At 46.8% G+C, this 17,841-nt stretch overlaps 1 protein-coding gene across 1 annotated transcript; it reads left to right on the forward strand.

Annotated features, from left to right (window-relative positions):
• Positions 1-9,360: 9,360 nt before the first annotated feature.
• LOC119450578 (uncharacterized) lies at positions 9,361-13,245 on the forward strand. The gene is made up of 2 exons (XM_037714085.2): positions 9,361-9,589; positions 11,726-13,245. Exons 1-2 carry the CDS (start codon positions 9,578-9,580, stop codon positions 12,587-12,589), a joined length of 876 nt encoding a protein of 291 aa, XP_037570013.1. The 5' UTR covers positions 9,361-9,577; the 3' UTR covers positions 12,590-13,245.
• The last annotated feature ends 4,596 nt before the right edge of the window (positions 13,246-17,841 follow it).

The following is a 17,841-nucleotide window of genomic DNA, read 5'->3' on the forward strand; positions in this document are numbered from 1 at the left end:
CCCGGGAGGACAGGGAAAGATAGGCTGGCTTTTAAAGTTTGCCTCTACATAAGACACTCATCGGCCCAATATAACAGAAAGGGCTTCACTTTGCATTTCATTCCATTTCATTTCCATTTCTGCAAACGCCTCCTCATCAATGGATCCTCTGCGGCATTCAGTGAGGGTTGAATACGGATATATGCTGCCGCAAAGTCATCATGGTTATGGACTTTTTTTTTTAATTTCGTTTTCTTCATGGCTGGGGCACGCCATGACTCGAAAATAAGTAGCTAGAAGTGCTAAACCTAAAGGAAGTGCAAGTGGCTTTAGAGCCATTTAGGCATCCCATCGGAAAAAAAGAGCAGCTGCTGCAAAAAATGAACAGATTAATGAACCGGTTTTTGGGCAATCGACGCGCAGAGAAATGAAGCATACAAGTTTAGTTGGGATAAGTAACCTATTTCGCAGATTATTGCAAATTTTTGCCCCAATGTTTTGGTTTAGACGTCCCGTTTTTAACTCAACAATAAAAGCAATTATTCACAAATAAACCGTGTAAAGTCTTACAATTATTTTGTGAACGGGGTAAAAAAAAAGAAAAAAAGGAAAGCATAAGTTCTGTAACTCTTGAAAATTGAATAACCTTGACAATTTTTGTACGCATTTATTCATTATTCAGTATAGCGGGAGTACTTACTTCGTTACGGCAAGAGCGTTTCTTGAAGTTACACTTAAACAGAACTAAATCAATTTATATTGAGAAAGTCTTCCTTAATAATTTTCGTATTTATTTTCACTCATTTGCACTTTAACAGTTTATTATTAGGAGACTAAATGAAAAGTAAATTTACCTTTGTTGGTGTTCGCACCAAAATCATGCTTTCGACCTGTCAGTGTGGCGTACGTCGCGGGTGTCAAAGTAATTTCTCCAATTTGGGCAGTTTTGGTGCTGCCAGAGTTACTAACACTTGCTAGGTTCAGTCCTTGGTTCCTTTATTTTTTACCGATAAACAATTGACTAGAGCCGGAATAAACGCATTCGTAATCCATGACGTCATGGTGAGCTGATGCGGAAACTGAGGGGGTCGTCGCCACCGTTCTTTTGTTTTTACGTTTTTTTTTTAAGAGTGGGCGTTTTTCAATTGGAGAAGCGTTACTCGCTGTAGCAAATTTTTAATGTAGCGTTTTGGTAGCCCGTTAACACGAATCCCCCAACATTTGGAGTAGAATGCCAGGTGATCAGCCCGGCTAATATATTTCGTTTCTCATTGAAGTGTAAATATCTCTCTATCAACAACGGTTTTAAATTTTGGGAAACCTCCCGCTTTTAAAGGAGTATGCTGAATGCGTAAAACATTTTGGCGTTTTTTCAACCAACCTAGTATTTCCTCGGTCGGTACTGTGCGTGCCCTTCCGAGTAGCGTAGGCTCCATACCGAAGCGTCGGGAATGTAAAGCAGCCATTTACGCAGGCCGTAGCGCGCACGAATGAACCTTGTTAGTTAGTTGCTTAAAGGCGAACTGCAACGAAGTTCTGGACCGCGTAAAAAACCCCGTTTCAGATAACTTAGACGTACAGCAGCCTCTCTGGAAAATCTTACGCTTGAAACGAGAATGGGCGCTTCACAAAACGCTCGGAAAAATCTATGTTTTTCATACCAAAATTGAAAAAAAATTCACTGGGTTAATCCCGACGGTTCATTAAAGTCCTTCTCAATTATTGGTTTTGTCTTTGTGTTTCTTAATGAGGTTACACACACGTTCGGCTGCGAGGGAGAGAACGACGTCACGGACGGTATGCCCGCAGTCCGCCGTTGTAGCATTGCCGCTTGCGATTCTTCGAAATTAAATTTCTTCAGAACTAAATCTGTCCGTCACGTAAGACAATGAATAGCCCATACCCCCTTAAGCAATGGCTAATACCCCCGTAAACGCGTCCTCCCCATTACGACGACAAGAGAGAAGTGAAATTCTACGTTGGAATGAAGAGCGGCACGGAGCCAGCTATGGAAGAAGACATGACGAACGTGGCAGCAGTGGCACCAGCGCGTTCGCGCAGTTGCTCCGAGGGGCGCCAACGAACCAGCTGTGGAAGAAGATGACGACGCTCGAGCCATTGCTGATGATGATAGTTTCTGCGTACAGGCGACAGACGGACGAATCGGCTAGCCAGATACAGCTTCGCTGTAAAAGCTTAACGCGGACGCGATGCACGCGTGGCCCAGTTTTACGTCGTCGAAAATTGGACGCTCTATAGTCTAGTGTGGCTCTACAGTCTATTGTGGCGATAGAACATGTCCTATCGCACGCCGGAGCCGCTGGAACAGGGCGCATGGCGCGCTAGCTTGGCTGACCAGCAGTATGCTGACCTATATACAGTTCGGATTCACTGATGCGAGCACATAACCTCCTTGGATGGGAACGTGTTCAGTTTGCACCTTCGACAAACTACAAAGCTGACAAAGCTCTCGCTCGCTGCCCACTTCTGCGCTTGCGCTGCGGAAAAAAACTGATCGCCCTGCTGCCGCGGGTCACGTTTAAAGCGTAGGCCCCAGGGTAAAATTTTAGCAATCTTAGCCTCTCCAGCATGACGTAACCGACTTCACCGGCCACTGCCTGGCACGCTGTAAACGACGGACTCGTCGACCGATCTGGACAACTACCGCTATCTGTAGTAAACGATGATATGTAGCTGAGGCTCGGCTTTGTGACAAATAAACGAACAGCATCGGCCTAGACATCAGCAAGGGCGTTCGAGCCAGGACGTGCTTTTTCTCCGTGTTTTAACCGAGTACAACAAACCCAAGTGCTCGCAGCCCAAGTGCTGAGAGAAACAGTCTAGCACGGCCGCGGGCTCCGTGCGAAGTCCGCGTAAACTCACGGCCAGACAGGCCGGGCTCCGGCCGGTGAAGTTCCGCCTATTTCGGTCTGGCGGCATCGCATTCCTGCATGGTTTGCTGCCGCATCTACACCATGCCCGTCGCTGCTCGTTCTCCTTTGTGACAAATGCAGAATGCAGTTCGCTCTGACAACGTTTCTAGCATTGCCTCAGAAAGACTTTCGTTCGTCTACTACGATGCGCCCAATGTAAAGACGCGCGAAATGTCTCGAAGATGGTGCACTACCGGAAATAATCGCTCGAGAATATCACCCCTGAATAGAACTTACCTTTGGTTTTCGTGCGCCATCGCAGCCTATAATAGTTATAGTCATCCCGAGAAAGCGTTTTCCAAGCTTATCTTGCATGGGTAAGTCAGTGTGCTGTTGAAATGTAGCTGGTGCAGCTTCGTCAACTGATGTTTACATGCTTTGTGCGCGTTGGGCGGGTCCGCGTCGCACCTATCTGCTGCGCCGCGGTGCACGCTTATGTTCGGCCTTCCTCTACTCTGCGTTGCCTACTGCACAGCCATCCCTTGTGTTCGAGTGCGTGTTCAAGCACTCGACGGCCACGCAACGCCGTCGGCGTTCTTTCAACAGATCAAATCACGCGCGCAACGAGAAAGCACGCCCAGAGAGACACCCATCAAATTGCGCATGTTGGCGGAGCGACGCGCCTGGGCGCTTAGGCCGCCTAGGCGCAACTGAGAGATCAGCAATCGTGTACAGTTCTCCTATGTTTGCATTTCCGCATCGCTACCGCTTTGCCGCCAGGTGCACGCGTCGTCTGCTTGGGTGCTATTTAAAGGCCGCTATTGAGAAAATAAGACAAATACTAGCCCCGCGGCTTTGCCAAGAGTGCATTGAAAGTATATGCTAAGCATTTATAGGCAATTTAGCCCAAGTGAAATTTCGTTGCAGTTGGCTTCTAAATACTAGAAACAAGTTCAGCTCAAGGTCTCAAGGCACGAATGAAGAGCTCTGAGGGCCGCCATCCGCAATAACCCCGCCCAGTCGTCAGCTCCCTGAGGAGGCTGTTCACTACCACTCTGAATGGTTTGGAGTACTGCATGGTGGGCCCTGCGCTGCAAGCTGTCCGTCACCGCCAAGGCTCTGCTCTTGCCACGCTCTCCTCTGTCGACGATACTGATGTTCCGTCCCGACAGGCCTTTCTTTTCCTTCCCCTTTCATCGGAGGGACGAAATACCGGAGACAAAGTGTCCATAAAAAAAAGTATTAGAAGGACGTGTTCAGGACAAATAAACGAACAGCATCGGCCTAGACATCAGCAAGGGCGTTCGAGCCAGGACGTGTTTTTTCTCCGTGTTTTAACCGAGTACAACAAACCCAAGTGCTCTCAGCCCAAGTGCTGAGAGAAACAGTCTGCTCGACTGCTTTAGAAGAGGGGAATCTCGCAATAACCTGTGTCCCTCGGGGAGCTGAGAACATCGAGGATTGAGACCAGACGCCTTCTCCTCTTCTGGCACCGAATGGGCGGAGCCGTCGTAGCCGCGCGGACACGTGGTCACTCTCCGCATCTGACCCGGAAAGAGGCGTTCAGGCACAGGAATTGCCGGCTCACCTTCTAGGAAGTGTGACCAGTTCCACTTTGTTTAAGCAGATTCAGGCTTGAATTGCGTTTACTGAATCACTTGAAAAATTATTGAGTCGTTTGTAGCGGTTTTTTCTTTAACGTGTGGACGTTGGGGAATTTTCTAAGTTTCGAGTGGCAGTTTGGTGGATGTTTTCTTATTGAGAAATCATTTCGTACGGTAAACGTTATTGCTAGTCTTTACTGCAGCATTCGATTAGGAGCGTACTTTTTGTTGAAGACAATTGGAGAAACTCTGAGGATACCTCCGGCAGTTTTACCGCAATGAAGCATTGTGATGAATGACAACTGCTTTTTTACCATGTTCCCAGAAAGTTGGTAATAAATCCATGGATCTGTCAAAGGCGCTATAAATATTTCATCTAGTAAGTGTATATTGAATTTCAAATAACACGGTTCTAAACAGACTCGTCGAAACTGTCCATTTGTCTTACGCAATTTTACGTCGCGCTTCTTTGCAGTTGCTTTTTATGGGATTCTAACTTCTGTGCCTGAATTCGTCGGGTCAGCCCACTGCCAGTCAAGCCGCTCCTACAGTATACCAGCTCACCCATGTCCGCCGCGTACTCCCGACTTATTAATTCCGTGGGTCACATAATATTTCTGGGCACGCAAATAATGTAGCATGATGCTAACTGACAAGGTAGCCGGAATTGCTATACAAAGTTTATTTGAATTATGGTAAGAGTGGGCTATGAGGGACGTCGTCGTGGATGGCTCTGGATTAATATTTGACCACTTGAGTTTTTAATGGGCACCTAAATATAAGCAGCATGGAAGTGTTTTTACCTTTTTCCCGCAGCCAGGCCGAAAATTGAATCCATGACCTCGTTCTCAGTAGCGCGGTTTCTTTAAATTCAGCCTCTCATTCATATGTAACTACTTCGTTCGTAAATAAAAGGAATAATCGAAAACAATAACACATGGCGTCATTTGAGATAAACTGCAGCTTGTTACATAAATAAATAATCTTTATTTACGTTATTTTCCATCTATATTGTAAGAATTCGCAAAAGGCGGCTGATGTAAATCGTTAAAACGTATGTGTATGGAACAGTCTTGGAAAACATTTGTGTCACCTACATACCTTTTAGTCAGTGTTGAATTTACATGTAGATCGAGCATGACGTGGCGCCGGGCCATTTGTTCTCGGCTTGAATTTTGGATGGTTAAACTATATGATAACCTTTTCTTTGCAAATTCTTTGTAATTTTACTAAATCCTAACCCTTCAATTCTATCCCCAAATTCCGCCTTGTGTTAAAAACGAAGTTAAGTAAACTAACATTATTTAACAGTGATATTGATTATAGTAAGTCTTCTCTTTTATGCTTGATACCATGAATTTTTGTCTTCAATAGTCCTCATTACCAGAAACGGACGCATAACGTAGCGTGTCTTTTGGGCATATCCAGTTAAAACTTATTTTGTTGCACAAAACCTAAAGTAGGCTTTTAGTGAGGGCTATTAAGATGACTGGCTTTGGGCATTGAATTAGGCAATACACAACGGAGTATTTCCTATCTCCTTCGAATTTGAATTTTTTAAATTCTCATAGGCGCCAATGAGTTGCTGGCGATTTCTTTGCCTTTTTATCGAGTTGCTCTACTTCTTCCTTACATACTGCTTAGTTGATATTTAGGTATTTGTAATTACCAAGCATGCTGCGTAAATTGTTGAATCAGTTTTGCGTAACAGGCTTCCGCAAAGGAGTGAGTGTTGCCACATGATATATCGAGGGAAAAAAAAGAAGTAATGCGCGGACAAGATTGTTTTAAATAGGTTTGAGTTGGAGCGTTTTTTTGGTTGTGCAACCAACATGACACCTTCACAGTTGCTACAGTCTAATAGTTTCAGCTTCCGTGATTACCCACCGCGGTAGCCCAGTGGCTATGGCGTTGTGCTTCTGAGACGAGGTCACCGGTTCGACCTCAGCCATGGCGGCCGCATTTCGATTGGGATGAAATGCAAAGCGGATCCTGTACTTTGATTTAGGGGCACCCAAAGAACACCAGGTGGTAAAAATTAATCTGGAGTCCCCCACTAAACGGCACGCCTCATAATGAGATCGTGGCTGTGGCACGTGAAACCCCAGAATTCAATTCAAAGTTTCCACGATTGCAGGCCTGTTGCTTTCCGTTCGAACACAAGCTGTCAGTTGAAAAAAAAAGTAGTAATGCCAAGAACGTCCAGGCTGGTCATTTAAGATATTTGATGCCGTGATTAAGGCCCTTACACGTGGAGGAAGGAAGGGGATCGGGCGTATGGTTGACATATATATTTCAAACGCAAAGTAAGAATGGTTCCGAATAGATCTTTGTGTTTCAGCTGTTATACGCGGGGTGTTGTAAAGGTGTGGATGCTTACATTTCGGAGCCATAGCATGATGACGCTCTGCTTTCCCAAATGATGCCGTGTAAAAAGCGTTTACATTTGTGTACGCTTTCTGTCCGCATGTTAGCTTAGGCAGATAGTCAAAAAGCAGCTTCACGGTGGATACTTTACAGTGGCCTCACCGTCAAAGTAGAGTTGGATACATTTTGGAAATTTGGTTGAGTTGCTCGTTGCAAGGATTTTCGTAATTGCTTCAGTAAAGATCTCAGCACTCATATTTTTGCACACAAGTGTTCTTACTGCAAGCATGCGTGAAGTCTGCGTACCAGAAAGATGTCGAAGCAGTGATGATGATTCTGATGATAATGATCATGATGACGATGGTTATGATGATGATCCTCTTTCATGGCTCGTATCCACTAAGGCCAAGAATCGGGCAGCAGGTGGTAGCTCTTCAGCGCCAATCCAATAATATGTAGGTCATCTTCTTCACTCATAACAGCATACCAGTAGGCTGTATTCAACGGGAGCAAAATGCATCTTTGTAGCGTCCATGAATGGTGTCACGTTCACGATAAATACGCGCGCAAGGGGCAACGTTCCAATATTCAGGCGTCGCACTTTTTTTTCCCATCGCGGCCGTCTTCCTACCAATGAGTTGAAAATAGGACGCGAAACCGAGCTACGTGTCACGTTCGGTGAAATCAGAATTTGCTTACTTCGCGCAAAGCCATACAAAGAAAAAAAGGTGTGTAAAAAAAAAAGTACGAAAACGTATCGCTTCACAACGCGCATGTAACACAAACTTAAAAAAAAGAAAAAAAAATGCAAACAAGGAACACTGACCTCATGTTCTATTTTCAAACGTTATCACCGGCCACTTCAGGGAGGAGACCGGTGAGAAAGCTTGGAGAAGTAAGCAAATGTCCCTCGACGTGGGACACCTGGGTGCGATGAGTGCGTAGCCAAAGTGGAGAAGTTATACCCTCCCTCGTTCCCATGCGCACCTCGGAAAAAGAACTCGGAAGTCTTCGCGGGCGGCCTTTAGTTCCTGAATCGGCCAACTCCACTGGCGGGACAAAGCATAAGACACAAAGAAATAAACTGAAACGGCCTGACTTGACGCTTAACAAGTTATGCATTAAATAACGGACATGCCTAGCAAGACAAATCGAGGTCAAGGTAGGCCAACTTGGTGATACGAAACAGTGGGGCGCTAAATTGATGGAAAGAAACTTGACAGACGGTAGGTTGCACTTGAAACGCGTTCCATGTTTTGTCGCTCTCTTTCCTTGTGTTTTTCTCCCCCACCGGTGGTTTCCTCTGTTCACGCCTCGCGGCGTCTTTATTCTCGGTCTGTCGAGTCGTGTCACATTAAAAGCGAACATTATTACATTTATTTTTGTTCTCCAAAAGAACGACACTTCGGTATAAGTGAAGGGAAGACCACACAGTAGCTCCTGGACAAAAAGTAGAGAACACGTGATTAGCAACGCTGCAAGTGCAAGAAGTGAGATGAAACAGTGCGCCTGACGCTGCGGACCCCAAAGGATTCGATTACCGGCCGTCCGAGGGGCATCTATTGACCCAGTTTTGCTGCTGCGAGCGACACGCCATGAGCTCGGAGCCCATCGAGAGCACCGAAAGCGGTGCCGTTACGCAGCCGTCCGACGCGGGAGGACTGCGCGGTGCCGCAATTAGCAGGCGTGCGCGCTCACTCTGGAGGAGGCAGCCGCGGCCAGCACGAGACGGTTGCACGTGCACAGGAGCGCGGTGTGTTGGGCGCACTTGTGTAACTACAGTAGTGGGCCAATCCGAGAACACGCCTTATTCAAGAAGGATGATATATCTGCTTCGTTCTCGTGGGGGCCTACTCTCCCGGAGGAGAAATTACTCGCGGTGACGCTGGCGAGTAGAAGGAGGAGAGACGAAAACGGGCGCCGCGGACTGGCTCCGCATTTGGCCACGCGGCGTGTGAGGCGCTCCGCCGTAAGGCATGTCCTGGTGCGCTCGTGCAGGATGCTGAGGGGAGTGCGGCAGACGGTCCCATATCTTGGCCTCGAATCTACCGAAAACTGAGAGTCGCCGCACGGGCGTACGTGCAGCCACGCTGCTGCTCGTCCTTCATTCTTGGAGGCCCCTTGTTTTCGTTTTTTTTTTTCGGCTTTGTAAAGCAAGTGTGTGTGTGTGTGTGTGTGTGTGTGTGTGTGTGTGTGTGTGTGTGTGTGTGTGTGCGTGCGTGCGTGCGTGCGTGCGTGCGTGAGTTGTGCGTGCGTGCGTCCCAGGTTTCATATCCTTTGGCGGGGCGATGCGCGCTAAGTGGAAGGGTATCTGGAGCGTTCTGCGATTAGAGTCCTCGGCAGGCCCGTTCGGCTGGCCGCGCATTGTGCAGCCCCGATGAAGCGGAGAGTGGAGAGCGCACCAGGCAGCGCCGCACAAACAATAAAGCGCGATGAACGAGATCGAGGGCGAGGGCGCAAGAGAGAAGTGCCCAATCGGGCTAGGATTCTTTACACGTCTCGCGGCAGTTTCTTGGCCAAAGTACGACGAACTTGAATCGAAACAGATCGAGGTGCGCTGCTGCGTCGCCACTGGAGGTCGAGGTTAGTGGGCGAGGAGGAATGAAAATTGTGTAACAAAGTCAGACGTAGTGTGCCGTCTCCGTAGGGAGGAGAGAACGCGAGGTATAAAAGCGGCACGGATCCGGCCTGTTGCGCATCATTTGAACTTGTGGGATTCTTGAATAGGGGATTGCCGCTCGCTCCTGCTCAGACATGCACGCCCTGGTGAGTCGCGGTTCAATGCTCCATCTCCTGGCGGTGCCATTCGCGAAGCGGTGGCTACGCCCGCCATCTGCGGTGAAGGCGTGTTTCGACCACTGCGGACTTGCTGGCGGGTTTAGTGAAACTCTACGCTCTCGGTGGTGGAACCGTAGTCGTGCTTCCATTATTGCTTGCATCTTGACGACACTGTGAGGGTTACCCTTAAGTCCTTACGAAAATAGATTGCTTGTGCAAAAAGAATTGTCTAAGTCATGACCTAGACAAGGACAACTCTTATTGCATGAATTACGGGAGGTATTAATTTCAAACGACGTGGTGCCATCCTCGAATCTCTAATTTCTGAAACAGTATAGATATATTTGCTAGTTGCACTTGACTTCCTGGTCAGCTTTAAGTTTATAGTGTAGAATGGTGAATTCATGTTCAAGCGCTGCATAATTGATGCCGTGTTATTTATGTTTATTTTAAGGGGTGCGCTATTAAAGTCATGATAAGTGATAGCAACGCCTGTTGCTGATTTATGCTAAATAGGTCAGATGCTTCTAACGCACCCTTCGACTTATAACTAGAAGCCACAGCCATGATCTAGAGCAGCATAGAGTCGGACAGTTATTTCATTTGGGTTTCACTTTCGTCTACCGAACATGTTATTTTCAAAGAGTCGCCACTTTCACAATAGTTCGTTTACTCAAATACTGTAGAGGATCTGACAGTGCTCTGAAAATCATCTCACGTTAGCTCTTATGGGTTTGTTACTTAAATGCTGGGGTTTAGCGTGCCAAAACCACGAAATGATTCTAAGGCATGCCGTTGTGGAGACTCCGGAATAATTTAGACCACCTGGACTTTTTTAACGTGCAACCAATGCACGGTACAGGAGCGTTCTGGCATTTCGCCACTATCGAAATGCGGCCGCTGCGGCAGGGGTTTGATCCCGTGCCCAGCGTTAGTAGAACAACACTATAACCACTACTCCACCGTGGCGGGTCTTACGGCTTTATTGCACTGCTCATTGCACAGATGTAGACTAATAACAAATCATCCTGCGCCCTGCGTTCTTGCGGAGAGAAAAATATTTTGTGAGCCTTCCTATTGAGTCGTTAGCGTGTGTAACCTATTAGATATATACCATGTGGAGGCAGGCATATGACTCGGCGAACGAAAGATACCGTAAAGTGTTTCATGCATGCAGTTAGCTAAACGACCTCTCGTCTGCTTTTATTTATTTATTTTTTTTAAACGCTGGGTAGCTAAACATGTTCAGTAAACTTGCGGTTACTTGAGTTGGCTTGCGTTTATTTAGTACTTAAACTATAACGTGACTCCTATTATGCTCTCGTCAGTAAGCGGCTCCACCAAAGCGCAAGGGATCCAAGAAATTTAGAGAGTTTCAAGTTGTGTACCAGTCTTCTAGTCATCGTTCAGGCATTCATAAAACTACCTTATAGAGGCGATTAAAGCAAAAGTTAGCTGATGTCGTTGATTCCGTCAAAAGCGTCATGAAAATTCCTAGAAGAAAAAGCAAACATTCTTGCATATGCCTTGATCAGCCAACCAGTGTATTATTTACAACCAGTGTATAATATTTTGTCTACACAGTTAGTGGGCGAGGCATTGTGAATGTACGTTAAAGCAATTTCGCAACAACACACAGAGAATTTATTGATGTTAATGAAGCTTGGTATTAACAAAGTATTAAGAAGGCCGACGACTGTAAAATAATTTAGAAAAAGTTTCATTAGTATTGCATGCGCAATGTTATTATGAGCCATTCTGCATATAAACCTTAGGACACTCCATTTAAAATCCTGATGATGACTTGCAGCCTTCCCTTTCTTATTTTCTTGTCATTTTTGCGAAAGCACACAGTCGGGTTTCATTGCAACATATGGCCGTGCGAAAATGCTACGGTAATGACATGATAGGCCAGAAGCACACAGCGTAATCGGCTAATCGACAAATGTGCTTATTTTATCCCTATGAAACACTAAATTATCATTTTTGCATTCAGGAAAAGGTCTGATAGTATATTCAGCTGAGGGAGGAATAAGTTGCTTCAACAAAAAAAAGTAAAAAATGGCTATATTTATCTTAATTTTATTGGGCACATTGTATGATGTTTCGCCGGTTTTATTGCAGGTGAAAGCAGCTCTCCTGTGCTCGACATTCAGCCTTTGCCTGGGTGGTACACCCCGCCTTGGTAGCAGAGCCTTAGTACTGTTCAAGAACCTTCCCAACCAGAAGCAGCCACAGCAGAACCACCAGCAGCAGCAGCAGCAAGCTCCGCCCAATGGTTACGGGCACGCCATGATCCCTCCCGTATATCCGATGAGTCCTATGTTCCCAAGGGGCCCGGTATTTCCTCATCCGCCTCCTTTCATGCAGCACGTGCATCCGTTCTTGCCTTACGGACCACACATGCAGCCGATTCAGCCCATCCAAATGTTCCCAATCCACGGGCCGGGCATAATGCAGGCGCCCATGCCACTGCCACCGCCCGTCCATCCCTTGGTTACTCCCATCCAGATCCACAGCCTAGCAGGCAATGCGGGCGGAAATGTGGCGGCAGGACTAGCGGCGACTCTCCCCACCAGCTTGGCGAATGCAATCGCCGGTGGAGGCACCATTTCAGCCGGCCCCACATACCTCATCCAAGAGCTGAGACACCACAACACACCATCCGGCAGCGCTAAGAGCCAGGCGAACCACAGCCCGGGAAGCAGCAATCTGAACACGCAATCAGCGGAAAAAATTCTCTTCCTGAAGGACCTTAAGGCGTTCAATGCTCCACTGCCGGCGGCTAAAAACAAGAAACTTATGCTCCCGACTCCACAAGACTCGTTCAAGAATTTCGGCCCCGAGATCCTGCCGCCCATAGTGCTCAACGCCAATACACTCGCCCAGCTTGGTTTTGGTGGTCTGTCAGGCCAGGTTACCGGCGGCCTCCTGCACGACGGTGGGCCAGACGGTCTACATCTCAAGGGAGGGAACGCTATTTGGTGATGGCCTCACATGGACGTAACAGCGCGTGGATTTCTTCGATCTGCAAGTATGTGTGTCTAGTCTCGTCCAAGTCACGTCCCAGCAATGTGTTTGTCGGTATTTATGGCACTCCCTCTAGTGTCACTTTTACAGGGGCAAGTTAAATTTTGGAAAAAAAAACTCACACAAGGGTATCTATGTGTTACTATTGGGAAACGGCTGCAGAATAATTTAAGAGCGTTTTTTCTCGACAGTTGTTGTCGTTGTCTAAAGTGAAGACGTGCTGTGTGAGGCACGGTGTGACTTATCTGGTTACTGCAGAAGTAACTTGTCAGTTTAATGTGCTGTCTTAAGTACGTATTTGAGCAAACATTCTGCTTCGCTTGGTCGTCTCGTCTGCTTTGCTTAGTCGTGTAGGGCAGGTTATTGTCATTTCAAGAAAGATGTGTTACTTATACCAAAAAAATTCACAAAATTTTCGCCTGCAAGATTTTAACACCTTTTAGAGACCGAAAGGCTTATTGTACATAAATGTATTTTTGCTCATTTTTATTTTGTTTTATTTTGAAGAGCTGGACTCAATCTAATGAGTATTTTTACACTCAGCGTTGAGGTCCTTTGACGCCTATTGAAGGACTACGTTGTAACAGGGTGTATATACTGAGATTTTGTAAATAAAGGCTGAATTTTTATCAAGAAATGTCAGTGTTTTAAAAATTCCGCACATGCCTTTGTGATGTATTAGCGAAGGTGGTGTCCTGCAGGTAAGCACTGTTTTTTATGCTGTTCAGGTATGCATGAAGCTGCACTTTTTATGCACACTTCTATGAGGTCCTTGAACGAGCCAAAGGTAGGTTATTGCTTACGTAGAATGTATTTCAAGGTAGACCTGAAAAAACGACATTGCCTATAACTGACGTCACATAATTGTATGTTTTAAAAATACAAAACTTGGATAAAAAATCTAACCAAAATTCCTCAAATAAATAAAATATTTCAGAAAGGGAAGTTGGGAAAAACTGCAAAATAATGTAATCAGATGCTCAATGATAGTGCTCAAGCAAGTGCAGTCAGTATAAATTGAGGACCATATCTCCCGAGCTTTGCGTTTCTCTTGAACACGTCAATTTCACAAGGGTAAGCAAAATGCCGAAAGCATTATTGGAAGTACGTACGCTATTACAATACCACAACACCAGCCATGTCGTCTACACATGTTTGGCAGTGTGATTGAAGTTCGCGTAGTACGTGTCCACAGCCGTGTAACCAGTTTTATAAGCGTTGTTCATTACCTCTGGACAGAATAATTTATTATCCGCAGACTCCAAATTTCTTGGTGCAGCACTTGTTCTTTAAAAGGAGATGTATTGGCTTAAGTGAGCCCACCTGTGTGGGAACGGTGTATGCATTCAGACGTGCTCACAGAGTTTCCATAGTGCACATATGTCTTGGGACATCAGACCACAACAGACTTTACTTGCATGGTTATTAACATTTTCTTGTTTCACTGGGAAAGACCAAGCAGCACAGGAAAACTATTGCAAGCGACCTTGACAGAGCGCCGCATACAACGCCGATACAACGCATACAACGCCGCGACCTTGACAGAGCGCCGCATGAGCTGCACTAGCGATGCTTTAGAGCATAAAGAATATGCCAGCAAATGCATTTTTTTCATTTCCAAAGTGTGTTATTGCGTCATCCAACTATCCCAAATCACAATGAAGAACTTGTGGTTGGGCGCACAGAGATTAGAGGAGTGCGAAACCTTTAACGTTTATGGGCAACATTTATGGCCAATTTTTGGTCGACTCGACAATACATCCAGCGTATCAACAGGAACACGTCAGTGAAGTTAATTACTTCCTGTTCTGTACCAATTTATGTACCAACTCGTGTAAGAATTCTACAAACGCAGGAGGTGCGCTCGTGTATGATATGTCAATCGCCAGAGTCCTCAAACATTCTCTTGCTTACAGATACCTTTCTGGAGCAATCGCGCTGCTGCTGGCTCAATATACCAAAGCCGTAATTGAAATCATGTTTAAGTATGAGGTTTGTCCGGAACGTTCTCGAACTTTTGAAATTACTGTCCGACAGATAATTTAATTTCGATGCAACTTGTAACACCTTCTAGCAGCCCATTTAATGCACCATGAAATGAAAAAACTGAAATCCACCCGAGTGTCGCACGCAGCTACAAAGAATATAGTCATACGGGTTTCCCAGAAATAAACCTTCACTGTTGAAGAAAAATTCGACGTGGTCGGGGGTTGGACCCGGACCAACGCCTTTCATTGGCGGTTTATTAGGCAAAATCAGCTTTGTGTGCAGACTTTTTTGTTTTGTTATACACGTTTGTGTAACTATTTCACTGGAATCCACGTAATTATTGTAATCTGAATTTAAAAAAAAGAAAGCTCTATATTTGGAAAGCCGTTCGATATATTTTGCGATTTGATGGGAAACGCCGTTTCATTTATATGGAACGAAATTAACAGTTATGGTTGAAATCTAGCTTTATTGTGAAAGACGACCGCTCGCGTGCGGTCAACGCGAGAAGAAATACGCGGCTTAACAATTGACATGGTGCAGATAAAGCTATCAGACGTAACAAGAGTTGGCGAAACCAGCACTCGAGCTTGGGATCCAGGACATCAACTCAAATCAAAACCTGCTGCTTCCGCGCACGTGTCTACGACTCCTTAGCCAACGAACCGCCGATAAGGTCGCGGAATATAGTCAATACAGTACGAAAAAACGAGCCTAAGATTTTCTCATGCTCCCAGAGCCAACATACTCTAGTCATGCGGGTTTCTATCGAAGCTTCGTCTTCATATATATGTTCCGTGTGTTTCCAGAGAGCCTACCAAACTGCAACCGCACCATGAGTGCTATTCTTTTGCTCTGGCCGCACGCGCTGCTCTAATCTTGGAGCAGATTACGCAAACCCTCGCAGAGCTGCTGCATTATTAGGGCAGGCCAGTTGTATTGTCTGTTCCAACGTCTGTTGAATCTAGAGTATGCCATAAGGAAGTTTCATGTACCATACGCAGATATTATTAGCATTGGGGAAGAATTTAAACCAGACGCAGAACATCACCGTGACCTCGTTCCTGAGTACCTGCTTCGGCTGCTCGAGGGCTTGAGTTGAAGACCACGCTGCTAGCGGTTACCTGCCGAATAATAAAATGGGCACAGGCGTCCTGCGGCCCGAAAATCGTTGTTCAGGGGCGAACTGTACTGGGGAAGAAGCCTCTCCGTGCAAATCCCATCGAACCCTGTGGGCACAATAAAACATCGCGAAGTGGGGGGCTTGGCCTCTTCCGTGGCGGCAATTTCTCATGTGGCTTCCCAAATCACATATTAGGTGGGGCGCCATCGGGTTGATTAGAAACACCCCTTTCCGAGCATAGAGAGGTCCCCATAATATGAGTACTCGGCCAAGAGTTCGCTTGTACACTTATTTTCCCGGTACATATTTATATGCCGCCACAGTGTGACAGCGTCATTCGTCGTAAGGTCGAAGTAGCACAACAGGCGGCCACTTGATTTTCATCCTCAGATCTTTCTCCGGCGACGGTCTCCTTGGTACCGGCCATCGTCCGTCAAGAATTGTCCAACGTCAGCCTTCACTCCAGTCGTCCCGTGTGCTCTGAACCACTTACTGCGCCCACGTACCAACCTCGCTCCTCTTACTATTCTTATGGACAGCGCAACCCATCCGAATGGCGCACCATGGACGACAGGCCGATATATTTAACTGCCGACGCATCGGACATATCGCTCGCCACTGCTGCAGCCGCTGGACGTCTCCGACACGCTATTCTTCTGACTACCTCCCACGTCCCTCTAGTGCGTCCTTTTCATTCGCTCCTTCTATGCCCAACCCTTCATCTGACCCTGCGACACCTCTGACAAGACCCCGCTACTCCCGTTCACCTTCTCCCTCCCGCTATAAGTCTATTTCGCCTGCGTCACGGCGCGCTCCTTCTCCGACCTATTCGCAGCTTCCCCGACCGGAAAACTATACAGTGCAGCATCTCTAGGTGGAGCTGCATTGACGACATTGGCACGAAATCCTCGCTTGACCTTCCCCACGAACCAGAATCTTTTAGACGTTCTTGTGGACAATGTTCATGTGTGCGCGCTGGTTGACACCACGGTGAATGTGTCCATTATGAGTGCTGCTCTTCGCCGTCGGCTCAAGAAAGTTCTGACGCCTGCCCCGAACCGAGACGTACGAGTCGCCGACGGAGGGACTGCCGCTACTGTTGGCATGCGCTCCGCCCGACTCACCATCGCTGCGAGAAACACCGTCGTTCTCTTCACCGTAATAGAGCATCGCCCTCACGAACTGATTCTCGCTCTGGATTTTCTCGCCACTCATTCTGCCCTCACTGACTGTTCGTCCAGCGCACTTCGCCTTGACTTGCCTCTTCTTGCTGACCCTGTGAACCCGCCTCAAAGCCGTTTAAGCTGCACGGATTCTATTGGCCTTCCTCCTAAATATGTGACACACGTCGACTTGTTTTCCACACCAGCTGTACCTGAAGGCAATTACCTGGTCGCAACAATTGCGGCCGTTATGCTTACACATGGTGTTAGCGTTCCGCACACTCATATGACAATTACTGGCAATCGCACCTGCCTTCCCCTTGCGAATTTCGCACTAACCGTGCAAGTCCTCCCACAAGGGATCTGAAATTAGCTGGCTGGCTCCCACTGGCTGAAATTAGCGCTCTGCAGGATGATCAGGTCGAGCCCTTCACAGTCGAAGATTGTTGCAGTTCAGCCCATCCCGCGACGTCATCCCACGGCAGTGGCGTCGACATTGAGACGATGATTTCCTCGGACCGTCCACCTACTCAAGGTGAAGCTCTCTGCCGTGTTCTTGAAGGTTATCGCGACATTTTTTACTTTGACAATCAACCCTTAGGCCAAACGTCCGTCGTGACTGATCGCACAAATACTGGCGATGCGAACCCTATTCACCAACGCTCATATCGCGTTTCCGCGTTGGAACGAGCAGTTATCCAGCAGGAAGTAACAGAGATTCATGAAAAGGACATTACAGAGCCTTCCTGTAGCCCCTGGCCTTCTCCCGTCGTACTTGTCAAAAAGAAGAATGGCACGGGGCGCTTTTGTGTAAATTATCGCCACCTGAACAAAATCACAAAAAAGACGTTCACCGTTTGCCTTGTATTGATGACGCTGTAGACTGCCAGTACGGTGCCATCTATTTTTCTTTTATCGACCTACGGTCCGGCTAC

The sequence above is a fragment of the Dermacentor silvarum genome, chromosome 1 (genome assembly GCF_013339745.2).
Source record: "Dermacentor silvarum isolate Dsil-2018 chromosome 1, BIME_Dsil_1.4, whole genome shotgun sequence".
Lineage (NCBI taxonomy): Eukaryota > Metazoa > Arthropoda > Arachnida > Ixodida > Ixodidae > Dermacentor > Dermacentor silvarum.